This window comes from Vicugna pacos, chromosome 12 (genome assembly GCF_048564905.1).
Source record: "Vicugna pacos chromosome 12, VicPac4, whole genome shotgun sequence".
NCBI lineage: Eukaryota > Metazoa > Chordata > Mammalia > Artiodactyla > Camelidae > Vicugna > Vicugna pacos.
This window is the reverse complement of record NC_132998.1, coordinates 44,109,224-44,125,018: the sequence shown is the minus strand read 5'-3', so window position 1 is coordinate 44,125,018 and position 15,795 is coordinate 44,109,224. Positions and strand designations below refer to the sequence as shown.

Sequence of the window (15,795 nt, the reverse complement as noted above, 5' to 3'; positions counted from 1 at the left end):
ATTTCCTTTTAATTCTTTCTTAGAATTTCTCTTTGCTTACATTACACATCTGTTCTTGCCTGTCATCTACTTTTTCCCTAGAATCCTTAACATATTAATCATGGTTGTTTTAAGTTCCTTTTCTGACAGTTCCAACATCTGTTTCCTATCCCAGTGTCTCAGTCTGATTATGATGCTAGCGTTGTCTTTTTGGACTATATTTTTCTTTCTTTTTGTCATACCTTGTAATTTTTTGTTGAATGTTGGACATATTGAATTCATAATAGGAATTCAAGTGAAAAAGCCTCTAATAAGAGGATTTATGTTAATCTGGATGGGAGTCCAGCATTGTTTAGTGTTTATTGTAGCTGTTGGTGCTAAAGGCTTCAAATTTCTATAGTGTCATTGTTTTTATCTCCTCTATTGATGTTAGGCTTTTCTTAATACTCTTTCTCAGTGAGACTCTATGTCTTGAAGCTGTTTTATGTGTACTTTGGTATTATCATACCGGAGCCCTGTTGTAGTGGTGTTGAGGTGTGGTGGAGGGGGAATGTTCTGTAATGGTTCAGTTAAATCTCAGTCTTTGATTCAGCCTGTGTATCTGTCCCATGACCTTCACGAGTTTTTCTGCTTGTATCGCTGCTCCCCTTTCACCACCTGAGGTGAGACAGAAAGGCTAGAGGAGGGTGAAGTCAGACAGTTCCTTTTGGCCATAGCCCTGGGAAAAGGCTCTAGTAACGTCTTTCACCTGGGACAGTAAGGTCTTTGTCATGGAGATGTCTCTGTGTGTATTTTACAAGGATTACTCTTCCCTGCCCTCACCAGGAGGGGATCTTTTTTATTTTTTGGTTCTTCACTATGAGAACTTGGTCCAGTTCCTGGAAGTAAAGACTATGAAAGAGTGGGAGCCCCCCAAAGACTGGCCTTCGGGAGATTTTCAGTGTCAAGCTAGTCCACACTCAGTCTCTAGCAAGTCATCAAAAGTCCACTGGGCCTACCAGTTTATGGCTCCATTGTCTTCTACATCAGATAAGCAGATCTTGGCTGTGACCCGCTCTTGTCTATCTCTGTTTATCTCAATCTGTGTCTGAATATATTGGGAATTTCAGGTATTGATAGGATGCAGTATATATTTTTAGTTTCCCATGGCTTAAAGCATAATGTATTGTAAGCAGTAAGTGCTCAGTAGTTATTTTCTTAGTAATTCAAAGGTACAGAAACAGATATTTAGAAAAATATATTTGATGACATAACTTGCCTCCCTTCTCCATTAGCCCTCTTTCATCTTGGAGGGGATCATCAATGTGAACACTGGCTCTGGATTGCCTGGCTTATTCTACCACTTACTGGCTCAGTGGTCTTGGTCACATTATTTAACTTCTCTCTGTCTCATTCTACTTGTGTTTATAATGAGGGCAAACATAATTCCCTCTTGAGAGGGTCCAGAAGTTAAGTGAGTCTCAGTGTAAAAGCATCTAGAACACTGTCTCATATGGATGTTGTAAGGACTGAGGAATTGTTAACCACTAGCAGTAAGAACAATATTAAGATTCTCATTCAGTAAGATCTTTAGGTCTTTATGTGACATGGAACATTGTTTATTATTTGGTCACAGCCTTTCTTGTTAAACTTCATCAGCCATTGACCCTCACAGTATTGATCTTCTGATGGCTCTTCAAGTGTGTTAAGACAGAATCTGTTCATTCTTTGTCTTTTCCAAGTCTACTGCTGCCTTGGCCTAGAATGTCTTTTGCCTATGTCTCTCCACTTAGCAGAGTGCCACCCACCTATCCAGTCTCATCTTTAATACTCTGGTTCATAAAATAGTGACTGATTCTTCCATGCAGCCTTAGTGCTTTCTTTTAGAGTTTGCATGTGAATATCTAAAATAGCTGCATACTAATGTATTACTGTCATTTGTTTTTTTAGGCAGTGAGAGTAGAGACCCTGTCTCTTCGTTGCTTTTACTAGCTTGGTGCTTAGCACATATTTATTCAATAAATATTAATTGAATATGTATAAATGAAATGGCTTTGAATCAGAGATCGGCCCGTTCACAGTGAAGTTCTTCTGTTGGGATATAGCACTGACATATCCCTACCCTCCCCCCCGACTTAACTCTTCTGTTACCTGTTTTCCCATGAACGTGACTCCATCAGTTTCTATTATTGTTAGTTATTTTCATGTCTTGTCTTCTGCACTAACCTGGGAGCTAATCTAGATAATCAGCTTGGTCTTAATCATTTTTTAGATGCCAAGGGAGTGTCTTGTACAGCAGTAACTATTTGTTGAACAGGCAAATTATTTTAGTGTTGCATGGTGAAAGGAGATGGTGAGAGAAAAGAACAATAAAAATTTGAAAGAATACATGGCAAAGAGGAAGTATAGTATACAAGTAACGAGAAAGGATAATAGTTGATGTTTACAGTAGGTTCAAGCGAGTAAAAAAAGTGAGAACATAGTTTTTTGTTTTATTCTGTTGGTTAAAAATGTCAAGTCCTTAGCATTAAAAAAGGATTGATGAGTGAATTTAAAGGGTCACATAGTTGGATAACAGCATTTTGGGAAAATTTCTCTCTCCTTTCTGTCTCAGTAAAAATGTTATGGTAATCCTACAAAGATAGAAATCCTGATTGTTATTGAAAGGTAGAAATGAAAAAACACAAAATGGAATGTTTTTCTGTTTGGTAACATAATGGAATATGATCTTTTGACTATCTGTTTTTCTCTGATAGCCTTGGAATGTACTCTCAGTAGAGTGCGTAATATAAATCATTCATTTCAGAGGGAATTTGTAGAAATTCATGAACAGTGGTAGTGATGATAATGAATTTGTGTTTCTGACATGTATAATGGAATACAGATAATCCTTCATTCTTTTTTTATTATTAAGTATGATGTACGGCAAGCAGGAATAATATCTTTTATAGAGACTATCATAATATCTATACATTTTGCTTGAAGAGTCAGCTTGATGTATAAATTTGATGAGCTAGAGAGCAATATGAAATATTTTCTGTTGGAAGTGATTAGGTGGAATTTACACTGAAGATGGTTACAGAAGAACACGCTTTTCTTTTCAGGGTTTTTGCTCTAGTTTTGCTGAACTTCATTTGTGATGTTAAAAAGTATTAACTTTGAATTAATACGATGTTACTCAATTTGAAACAAATATTAAAATAAGTACTGTACGTTTAAGAAATCTTTATTTGGAACTCTGAGGAACTTTTCTTTTTTTGTAATGACATTGCAGATATCCAAATATTTGTGAAATGGGTGGATTGGTCATATTCTTGTAAGCCGCCCACAGCTAAAATAGTCACTATCCCGGAAAGAATGAATATGTTCTTCTGTATAAAATCTTTCTAAAAGATAATACTATTTATTTTAAATGGCCCTTGTTTAGGCACTTAGCTCTGTCTCCTCATGCTTTCCTAACTTCATTGGATCATTAATCTAGTAAGCCTCGCAATCCTCAAAATGTCTTTTCTACTGTTTCTTGTTTATCCTTCAGTACAAAAGTCATCTGCCAAAAATAATGTCCTCTCTCAGCATTTTCTGTACTTCCTTTTATTGTCCCTCCATTGCCTTATTTCATTATTATGTTTTTAAAAACAAAATAAAATATTAATATGATAACCTTTTTTTTTAATGGGGGTGGTACTGGGGATCGAACCCAGGACCTCATGCATGCTAATCATGTGTTCTACCACTGAGCTATTTCCTTCCTCCCTTAATATGGTCATCTATATAGTCATTTACTTTGAAAAAGAAGTGGGAAGTATGGCAGATTTGAATCAAATTGTATTTTGATTAACCAAAGTTTTGCTTCCACGAAATACCCGGTATCAGTGTATTGCAATAATGGGAGTCAGTTCTAAGTTTTCTACTTTCTTCTTATTCTAAGATTGGTCACAGATTGATCTCTGTTAACTACTTCGGCTGAGCTTGCCAAATCACGTCAGGATTTTGAAGCGAAAATGGACCTTTTGGAAAATACATATGTCTGAATAAGGGGAAATACATTCTTCCAAACTGTCACTGGTATTTATATGGGTTTTCCAGTTTGATCAAAAGTGCTCATGAGTACTTTTTACTGTAACTTCAGTTTCGAGCTTTGGTATTCTTGTTTTCTCTTTTCTTCACATCTTCTAAACTCAAAGGTGTATTTTGTCCATGATATTCTAAGACATTCTGGAACAAGAGACAGCTTGGTTGATGGCTGAATATTTTGGAGCAGAAAGTTCTTCATGTGGGTGTGTTACAGCAATGGTATTTAAAATACATGAATGGGGGTAGGGTATAGCTGAGTGGTAAAGAGCATACCCATGACCTACCTTTGGTAAATGGATTTAAATATAAAAGATCTAGTTAGGAATAGAACTCACTTTTTCTTTGCTCACAACATATTGCTGTGGTATGCTTTTTAAAATATATTTTACTTAGTCCTTTTAAGATATTGCACAGTAGCAACTGCTGTTCCTATGAGACACAAACATCTTAGCAGCTAACGTTCATTGAGCACCTGGTAAGGGAGGGTGTAGCTCAGTGGTAGCGTGTGTGCCTAGCATGCATGAGGTCCTGGGTTCAATCCCTAGTACCTCCATTAAAAAATAAATAAATACACCTAATTACCTCCTCCCCAAAAAAATACAAAAAAAAAAAAAAAAAAACAACTGAATGACTGTTCAGCACTTGTTGTATTACCGTGCAGGCATGTGAGAGCTTTACATGTGCTATCTCAGTTACAAACTTAATCAGGAGGCATCATCTTATCCCTGTAAAGTGCTGAATTTCTGAAGACGTTAAACAGCTTGCCCAAGTGGCCCAACTCTTTAGGGACTGTTCTTGAGGAGGTGAGGAAACTCAGATCTATCTAATCCCCAAGCCTGAATTCTTTCCTCTTTGCCATTGCTTCTCTTTTTATAACATATCTATGCTTATTTTAAAATTAAAATTGCTTTAAATGACTTAGTAATTTAATAGCTTCTCTTTCCCCCCAAGTCTTCAAAGAGCTATGTTTTTGTTTTTCATGGCATGACACCATATCCCCCAATGGGCACATGGATTCCATTTGGAGATGTTGAGTAGGTCCTTATGTTTCTTCCGAAGTCCCTTCTGTATTTATCACAGTCTTGCAAGAAGTGATGTCAAGTTGATTATACCACCCTCCTATATACCTCTACGTGGCCTCGGTAAAAATGCGCTTGTGATTGGGAGTGTCAGCTCAGCCCCTCTTGATCTCACAGGTGTAGGTGCCAATGCAGGTGTCAATGAATCTGCAGAATGTGATGAAGACCGTTTGGGAGGCTGGTGTTTAATGAGTCCTATGCAGCCTTCATGGTGTATTTTTCCTCTCAGGGTCAAGAGGGTTTGAGATGTTGACAGTGATAATTTAGCCCTCGGCCACACTACTATTAAATTGTCTATCTAGAGGCAAAGGAGACTTTGCCTCAGACTTCCTATTTTCCGTCTCCATGTCACCTCTGTACTCAATTTTTTTCCTATTAGTGACCCACATTTTTTGTGATACTGTACATTTTCTCTTACTGTGAGAGAGAGAGAGAGAGAGAAAAAGAATCTTATTCTGTAATAATGCCAAAGCTCATGTGTGTGTACTTCTCCTAGTGCACTGTACCTCTAGGACTCGGGAAGGATCCAATTCCACGATATGCTTGTCATACGAATTTATACATACAGACCTGTTCTGCTGGTAACGCGCCAGCCTCTGACCATTTTGTCTGTGTGTGTGTGTGTGTGTGTGTGTGTGTGTGTATGTGTCTTCCCCATTTTTGCCTAGATTAAAGGTTCCTGTAATCTTCTGTATACTACCTCTGGTCACTTCACACTCACTTCACACTCTAGAAATTAAAGTGTATGTTGCTTACTAAACAATGCCATTTTCAAAAGATCTTTCTTTCTTTGTAAGTCACAGAAAATTATTGTTCCCCAAAAGTGGTTCAAGAATTGTTAGCCGGACAGAAAGTAGAAATTTGGTAACTTCAGTTGTTCAAAAAACTCATTTTCTTAAATAGATGTGTTTTGAGTTGGTGGGTCCAAGTTAACCTTGGTAAGCCACTGGTCCTTTTCATGGTGCTAAAATAAGGAAAATTTTCTCCATTCAGCTGAATTTCTAAATAATTTTCTTAACGTGGATCTTGTAAAGAGAACTTTTGAGCCACCAAGCACTTGGACAGAGCCTTACAGTTAGTTGTCTTAATGCTTGGCCAACTCTTCCTCCATCTGTGAGCCAGCTGAAGCATGCCGCCTCCTTTTCAGAGACCTCCACTGACTGACTCAGGCAGAAGAGATGCCTTGGTCTCTGTTTTCACCTTATGTCCTATGCACATGTCTAACAAGTGCTCATTTAAGTATGATCTTGCAATTGGAAAGGGCCTACTTTCAGAGTCACCATGATGCTATTCAGTCTATAAAGGTGGGAGTCATCTCATTTTATCTTCACCTGTCCAGTGTCAGACATCATGTGAGGCATATGATAGACACTCCCTAAATACATGCTGAGGAATGGGTGGATGGGTGGGTGCATGAGTGTGGACCTACTTCATAAAGCTTATCTTTACTTCATTATATTTTTCTTAATGTTTTAATTTTTTTCAATTTGATTTTGTATTGAAGTGTAGTTGATTTACAATGTTAGTTTCAGTTGCACAGAAAAGTGATTTAGTTATACATATACATACATACATATTTTTTTCTCTTCAGATTCTTTTTCATTATACGTTATTACAAGAAATTGAAGATAGTTCCCTGTGCTATACAGTAGGTCCTTGTTTTTTTTTTAATCTATCTTGTATATAGTAATGTATATCTGTTAATCCCAAACTCTTAATTTATCCCTCCCCTGCCCTTTCCCCCTTGGTTAACCCTAAGTTTGTTTTCTGTGTCTGGAGTCTATTTTTGTTTTGTAAATAAGTTCATTTGTGTCATTTGTTTGGATTCCATATGTAAGTGATATGATATCTGCCTTTCTCTGTCTGCCTTACTTCATGTAGTATGATAATTTCTAGGTCCATCCATGTTGCTGCAATTGACATTATTCACTCTTATTTATGGCTGAGTAGTATTACATTATGTATATATACCACATCTTCTTTATCCAGTCATCTACTGATGGACACTTAAGTTGCTTCCATGTCTTGACTATTGTAAATAGTGCTGCTATGAACATTGGGGTGTATGTATGTTTTCGAATTATAGTTTTCTCCAGGTAAGTGCTCAGGAGTGGGACTGCTGGATCATATGATAAGTCTTTTTTAGTTCTATAAGGAGTCTCCATACTGTCCTCCATAGTAATTGCTATTTAATTTAGTTTTTTGATGGAGGTATGAAGATTGAACCCAGGACCTTTCACATGCTAAGCACACATTCTACCTGTTTAACTTCAACTCTGCCAAATCAAGCTTTTGCACCTTGGGCAAGGTACTTAACCTCTCTGTCCCTCAGTTTCTTATTTTGTAAAGTGGATAATAATATCTCAATTTGAGGTTTTACTGTGATGTTACACAGAAAGTTCTTGGAATGATGCCTGGTACAGTCAGCTGCTCTGTAATGTTTCTGTTCTTATCATATAACCTGTAAAGATAAAGTAGAATTGCAATGTGCTCGGACAACAGACTTCTAGAAAAATCTATCTTTATTAGTGATGAATGGAAACTTAATTACGCTTGACAGAGGTCACGTGGTCATCCTGTGCTGTGAAAGGACATCTTTGTTCAAGCTTTATTTGTTAGGAGTGTGGTGGGGGATAGAACACTGGTCACAGTAAGACCTCACTGACGCTGCTCATGGAGCCTACTGGCTTCATCTGCTGGGACACTGCCGTGTCATGAAACCACTGTCGACTCGTCTGATTTAGATGAACACTTGTGAGAGGGAAGTAAGAATTAGGGTAGTTAGAAAATATTTGTCCCAACCAGGAAGAGGGAGCTGGGGAGCTGTTACTTTTACCCTGGGACAGTGGATGTATGTAGACAGGAGTTTCAGGGAAACTAGAATTACTTACTAAAATTACTTACAAAATCAAAAACATAGAATACACTTTAAATATGTATGTGGTCTGGTTGGTATGAGGCCCTGTCTAGGATATTCTACCTTCGATAGACATCTTTACCTCAAAAGTACTTTCAGAAGATGCTAAATGGACCGTTTATTCCAACTCCATTCCGTTTCATTTGTTAGTACATTCAACTATGGTTGAATTTAGGTCTCAGCTACTATTTCCAGTCTCAGGGTTAGCTGACTGAATCTGGGGGAGAAGGGCCAATTCCTCCTCCCTGTCATGAATTGGAAAGTGATGGAAGCGAAGGAGGATGCCATGAATTAAGAATTTAACTTTTCTTTAATCTAAATTTTTAACCAGTGATTACATCCCTGAATTGAATTCCATTTTTGAAGCAGAGACTCATAACCAGTAGAGTTCAGCGAACCCAGGTCCTTTGGTTGACACCTGAGAAAAATGAAACCTATTCAAATTAGTGAGTTTCCTTGGTGGTTCACCTCTGTGGTATCAGAACCAGATTAGAACTCTGGTTTCTGTGATGGATTCCAGTGCTTTATTTGGTACCCTGGTTAAATCGTCAAAGAATTTTGTGTCTAGTGTGGAGGGGAAATTGCTTAGTGGTAGAGCGCATGCTTAGCATGCACAAGGTCCTGTGTTCAATCTCCAGCACCTCCATTAAAAAAAAATTGTGTCTAAATAAGTTAAATAACACTCTGTATCCTTTACTGCAGAAGATTTCTACCAAAAAGAAAAAAGTCTAAAATTAGGGAATTATTTACATCTGGCTTTATTCTCCTGTGAGAGCATTTGGATTTGAGAGCCAGTGGCACCCTGCCAGTGACAGACGGGGAGGCGCAGAGACTGCCTTCCCATCATCCGCTACCTTTTACGGTGTCAGGATTTCTCGCCTCCTTTGTGACCCAGCTGCAAAGCAGCTGTTGTCGAGGCTCCTGCTTTTCCACTCTCACAGTGCAGCGCTCCTGACCATCCCCAAGGGATTTAAACTTCTGCAGCCAGCGTGTCAGCCCTGAGCTCCGTGAGCCAAGGCCGGCTCTGTGGGGACCGATCAGCATAGCCGCTTTCCTTTGCCGTTGCTAAACCACTTGCGACGGAGGGGTCCAGTGAATTCTCATGGCAGACCGGAAGCGCCCACTGCACAAACACCCCAGCCGAATGGGTGGCGTCGTTGCTAATAGCTGAGGTTCAGGGGCTTTCCAATTGCACTCATTCCCTAAGCGGAGATCCCAGGGACCACTTTCTCCACCTAAAGCAAAGTTCCCTATTGGAAACTATTTTCTGTGAACTTGTGGTGCCATCTCATGGACCACAGAATGCTGATAAAAACTGTGGTTTCTATTTTTTCCCCCTTGTATAGAGCAGCTGTTGACAGTGACGACAGGGTTGACATTCAGGGTATCACTCAGGCCTCAAGATGTAGTCAGATTTACCCACTGAAACTTATGTCCTCTGTCATTAAGGCAACAGGACTTCCCAGTGAAAGTATGCATTTCTGAAGAGTGTTTTGAGTGTTTGCTTTTCCAAGATACTTAACATTTTCATGCATTTATGACCACCTACTATGCATCTGGCCCTTGGCTAAGTGTTGACTAAACAAGTCCAAAGTGGTTTACCATTAGACAGGAAGATAACAAATGGTAATTAGCCTGCATATGGGAAGTGTCACAACAAAAGCGGGAATGAAGTGCTGTTAGAGCACCAGGAGGAGCTGACTCAGGGTAAAGAACTCTGGACTGCTTTAGTTTGGCCATGGCCGTAATTGGAAAGTTAACGAAGAATTCTAGAAGTAGAGTTTTGGGGGGTATTTTCTCTTTTAATGGTCAGTTAAACTAGGAAAAAAAAAACTCAAGGCATTAATTTTTGTGCCCAGTTGTGATTTATGTTTTGATTTTCTGTGTTCTTTTTCGAAGCACTCACTCTGTCTCATCCCCGTCTGCTGACACGGTCACTCCCCGTCTCCTTCAGAGCCAGATGTGTTGACTGAGGGTATCTGTTTCCTCACTCCTCTCTCCAAACTTCCCCTCAGTCCTTCAGGCTTCAGGACCTATTTGGCTGTAGAAATACACCTGACTGAACCTGCCAGTCTCTGTGTCACTAAATCCACTGGGTGTTTTTCAGCAATTGACATAATTGACTACTTATAGCTTCTTGAAAATATGGTTTTACTATACCTCACGTGTCTTGATTCAGCCTGATTAGTAAACCACACCTTTGATAGCTCAGATGTCTCAAATGCACCTCAGTCTCTACAAGTCTCAAAACGGAGCTCATAAGCTGTCTCCTTAACCTGATCTTTTTCTGTTATTTACCAGCTTTGTCTCAGTTTCAGAATCAGAAACCTGAGGTCATCTTTGCAACCTCTGCCTTCCTCCCCACGCCCCCTCCCTCTCCCTATCTGGATTACCCAAGTATGCCTCCTGTTGGTCCCCTAATCGTCATCTCCATTATCAACCCCATCACTCTCTTTTAAAAGTCTAGATTAATCTGCCTACATCCCTTCCATTCCCATCACAATCTCCATCACACTGCCCTCGGAGTGATATTTACAGAACAGACCAGGACAGAGTCCTTCCTGTAACCCATTAGCCAGACTGTTCTTTTCACATGATCTGTCTCTACTCCTCCTCTGTGCCTCCGGCATCCTGGGCTCCATGCAGTGTTTTTGGGTTCCTGCCACATAGATTTTACCTTTGCTGTGTCTCTACTGTGAATACTTTGGTCTCCTCTTCACTAGTTAATCATACTCAGCTTTCAGATTCCTAGAGCAAGCAGCAATTCCTTTGGAAATGTTTCCTGATTTCTTCAACTAGATTTGAGGTGAAATTCACTGTCCTTGTTTTCGTCATCCTCATAACAGCTACAATTTTGGACACTTCGCAAGGGCAAGGGTCATGTCCTTATTCACCATTTTCATCCTAGTGCTTGACCCAGTGCCCAATAAATATTTGTTGAATTAAGGAAATCAATGAATAAACTTAATGAATTGCTGAAAGTTTATTGTTTTAATTTCAAGCAGACATATTTTTTCTGTTGGTCTGTGAGTCAAAGGTAAATTATATGTATTATTCTAAAGTCTGAAAATAGCCAATTTTGATTTAAAAATGGTTTGCATAAATTTCAGATAAAATTTTAGTATGTATTTATCTACAATTTAATTATAAATTTGATTCAAACACAGTTTCTCCTTACTTCACCACAACTTCCTCAGACATATCTGAATATCGTTCTCATCAGCTGATATTATGGATGGAGAAGTGTTTTGCTAAGATGTTGGCTTTAACTTGACTTAGAGTTTAGTATAGCAGTACAATGTAACAGCCTAAGCAGTTTGCCCAGATGGAGCCTAAGCTGTGGTTGTGTCCTTTCAAATTAATTATCTCCCACTAAAATGTTATTACAGTATGTGTGGATGACCTCTTTAATCTTGAAGAGAAAATATACAAGTGAGCAGCTGTAGAAAGGAGATGAAAACTTGTTATATAAGAGCAAATCTGAATGAGCTAAACACCTTCAGTTATGTCGCATTTTAGAAATTGCTATTTGTATTTATACCTCGAAATCTAACTTGAAATCATAATGTCAAATCTGTGTAGAAAGCAACATATAATTTAATTTTTTTATTAATCAGATATTTTAAATATTTATGAATGGCAAGTAACTTATTTTAAATAATTATTTAAAATCCTTCTTTTCCCCTTTTATTGAAACATGATTGATATACAAGAGGTTTTTGTTTTTGTTTTTGCCCATTTTTGCTTTCCTCTTTGCATTCTTGCAAGCTCTCTTTTACTTTCTTCTCAGGCAGGGTACCAGACATCGGGTGTTCCTCTTCCTTGCCAATGCTCAGTCTGTGGCCTCCTCCCCAGCCGGTCCTTCTTCAGTAGGCCTCCATATTCTCATGCCCCAGCATCCTGGTCAAACAGAACTTGATTACTCCACTGCACACCAGTCTTCCCACCAACACTCGCTTCCATGACATCTCTCCCATATGAATAAATGATTCCTGCATTCACCTGGAGCCACAAGCCAAAGCTGTGCGGTCATCTTTGACTCCTGTTTTTAGGTTATACCCCTACCCAATCCATCAGTCACCTATCTGCAAGATACTCCAAATCTAACCACATCTCACCGTTTTCCACTGCTTTCACCCTAACCTTAGCCGTGGAATATTAATAACCTCCTAAGTGATCTCCCTATTGTCTCTTCTGTGTCCCCTCCAGTCAGTTTTCCATCCAACAACTGTAGTGTATTCTGGTAAAAATATAAGTGAGATCATATTGTACCTCTATTTAAAAGCCTCCACAGTGTTCCTTCCTAGTCAAAAGAAATTCCAGGGCTTGTCTCAGCAGCACATATACCAAAATTGAAATGACACAGAGAGAATTAGCATGGCCTCCATGCAAGGATGACACACACTTGAGAATTTTTCCATATTTTGTGCAGTTCCCAGAGGCTTTTCGATGCTTTGCTGGTTTAACACTGAGGAAATGCTATGAATCAAAGCAACATGTGGCATCTAGTCCTGAAACTGTGAATTTTACTACCAAAAAAGAAAAATTAATTCCAAATACCTTCCAGTGCCTCGTATGTCCTACACAGTCTGGTCCCTATCTCTCACCCTCATTTCCTATGATTCTTTGTGGCATTTACTCTGCTGCCGCCATATTGGTTTTCTTGGTAAGCCCTAACATTCCAGACATGCCAGATCTTTGCGTGGTTCACTCACTCCCTTTACTTAGGTCACTTCTCAGGTGTCATCAAAGGCCTTTCTTAACCACTTTATCCGAAAACACCCTACCCACAATATGTATTACTCTTTCCTGTGTTATTAGCCTGTGTTATTTTTTTTTTAACCAAACTGCGTTAGGCTGAGAGTGTCCCCTGCTGGTGTGTGAACTATCACTCCACCACTAGAGTGGACTGCAGGACAGCAGGAACTTTGTCGTCATTACCAAGACCTGGAACACAGCCTGTTCCATAGCAGGAGCTCAAGACATTTCTGTGGAGTGAAATGTCACATCTCTAAAGCATTCTCTTTCCCTTCTCAGTAGACTCAGTTGTTCTGTGTTCTTGAGACACTTAGATGACACTCACACAGCACTGTTTTTAAAGAGTCCCCTCTAGATGTGTCCTTCCCTCAGTCACAGTCTCGAAACACCAAAGGCCCAACCCGCTCATTCACCTTTGAAACCCCAGAGTAAAATGAGCCAGTGATACAGGTATTCCTTCAGCTTTTTTTAAAAAAGAATTATCATTAGGGTATAAACTATAATTTACAACCTACTTACTTCATTTAGCAATAAATAATGAAAATCTCTTGTGGTTTAAATAATTTCTACAAAGTCGTTTTAATAGATACATAATATTTCATTGAAATTACATTTGATTAATCAAGCCTGGGCTAGTGGACACTGAATCTGTATAAACAACACTGCAATGAAAATAAATAGCCGTCTCTTGGTATTTACAGATATTTCCTTAGGGCAAATGCCTGGAAATAGAATTGTTTGGCCCAAGTGTATCTTTGACTTAAAGGCTTTGATCCATATCAGATTGCTCCCAGGAAGGTCTTGTCTTTTACTGTGTTTTAGCCATGTATTATCTGAGTGTCTGTTTTTATGAACCCTCAGGAATATCGAGTTCTGTCATTTGGGGACAACTTCACTGATAGATGAATAATAGCATCTCAATGTATTAATTTACATTAAGTGAACTGATTATTGAGTAAGTTTAACATGTTTTTAATGGGGATATCGGGCTCTATTTTTCGGTATTTGCAAACTGCTTATTTGTGCCTGCTGCTCGTGAAGCGTGCTGACATTTGAGCCAGGACCCCAGCTGCATGTGGATGGCCCACTTTAACTTCTTGGACTGAAGTTTGGTCTATTGCAGCTTTTCATCCCACTTGGTCAGTCATTTAATTTCAGCCAGTTTTGTGACCTCCTCTCCTTCCAAGTGTTCACCTAAATCTGGGAGGCTTAATGGTGCTCAGAAAGCTATGAGGGAGGTTGTCTTGGTCATCATAGCCTGAGCTGATACCTCTACCTTGAAATAGGACCTGGGATGGGATGCTTTTCAGAGAAGCTTTGCTCAGGTTGGGAGTTCCGGTTCTGGGATCCAGCCTTGCCCTAGGTACACTCCAGAGCCATCCCTCCCAGTTGAGGTCTCAACAGCTTCTCTGGATGCTGCTCCTGAACACACTGAGGGCACCCCTTGTCGCCAGCACCTGCCCTCTGTGTCATTGGACACACATTTTCATGGAGCTTAAGCTTATGACAATAACCTCCAGGTATCTCTCAGGCAGCTTCTACTTTGGGACAATTAGGAAAACAGATAACAAAAGGTCTGACATGTATAGAAAGTGAAACTTGGACACAGGGAGGAAACCCACAAGCTACTATCAGTACACTGTTTACCCACATTTATTTCTGTATCTGGTAGCCTTATTCCATTTTATTTTAAAGATTTCCAGAAGAAATATTATCTGTCCCTAAAAAAAAAATGAATATCATGGTCAAATTTTAGGTCTCTAATAATTTGATGGAAAATGTTTCAGTAGTTTGGAGATAAGAATATTTCATCATGAAAGTTACCACTGCCCATCCCTTCACTTTGCCTCTAATTAAGGTTAACTCTGGCTGATTATATATAATGACTTGGAGGGACTTTAGAACTAAATGCCTTGATGTAAATCATCTTGGTTTGTAAGAATTAATTCTACTGTTAGATTTTTTTAATGATATTTTTCTTGTGAGGAAGAAACACTTTTATATCCTGAAGACACACTGCATATAAAGACTGATGTTAAGATAGACTATCAATGCTTTCTCTATTTGTAAATGTTGGGGGTCACATTAATTTTTCAAGACCGTTTCATTGCTTTTTCATTTATATTCATTAAACTATAAGACAGGTTTAAACAGCACATTTACCAAACTACACATAAGTTTTTGGACCCATTTTATTGACTGCTTCCCATTCTTATCTGTTGGCTACATAGTTGAAGATGTGATTGTCACTGGTTGTGAAAAATGACTGACATTCACAATTGTCAGACAGTCCTCTGAAGTAAACACTGAGTGTATGGAAGTGGCTGCTGGACACACAGTCACAGAAGAAGATTCTTCTACAATTTACCTTAAAGCAGCTTCTAAATGTGAGTGGGGCCACCTAAGGGCAGTGCTGTGGTTTGCTCTTCGTATTAGTCTCATTGGTGTCCCTGCCAGTGCTGGAGGCCCAGGTGGTCCCTCGTTAGGATGTGACTGTTTGGTTGAGAATCAGGCTAGTTCCAAGATCTTCGTATAGATCTGTAGACCTTAGTTCATATGCCAGTTTCCAGAGGTAAAAAGGAGAAGTTACTGCTGTGTTCACAGCTCTGCAGTTTACTGAAAACATGCAAACTAGATAACGAAGGAGTAACTTTATTCTATTAAGTTATATATAAGAAAACAGCAGTAGCTCGTTTACTTGTTGACTGGTAATTATATTTACAGCATGCTCAGATGGCTCTAGGAGAAAAGTAGTATCTTACAGGAGTGAGTAATCTAGTTTATAAGACAAGATGGATTCAGTAATTACACCGTGTATGTGTATATATTCATAATTCAGCGTAACAGTGCAAAGTCGTGCTGTTTTCAGGTTCATTCAGTAAAATAGCAGTTCTGAGCTATGGCATCAAAACACACTGTGGAGGGGTGGTTGATACAATGAGTAATTTATTACTAAAAATAAGTACAAAATTTGGTGTATGGTTTACTTTTTAAAAGACAACAGTTCAA

General features: G+C 38.9%; 1 protein-coding gene and 1 non-coding gene across 13 annotated transcripts in view; both read left to right on the top strand.

The window, feature by feature from the left end:
- TMTC2 (transmembrane O-mannosyltransferase targeting cadherins 2) overlaps window positions 1-15,795 on the top strand; it is a 410,658-nt gene that overhangs the window by 304,770 nt on the left and 90,093 nt on the right. The window contains exon 10 of one of the 12 annotated variants that reach the window (XM_072973322.1): window positions 7,323-7,343. The exons of the other annotated variants lie outside the window; for them this stretch is intronic. Within the exon in view, the coding sequence (XP_072829423.1) occupies window positions 7,323-7,328 (6 nt within the window). The 3' untranslated portion in view covers window positions 7,329-7,343. Of the gene's footprint in view, window positions 1-7,322; window positions 7,344-15,795 lie in introns of those variants that run through there. 12 annotated transcript variants of the gene reach the window in all.
- On the top strand, window positions 12,351-12,455 carry LOC116282729 (U6 spliceosomal RNA). The gene has a single exon (XR_004192310.1). It is a non-coding gene; the product is annotated as a U6 spliceosomal RNA (small nuclear RNA).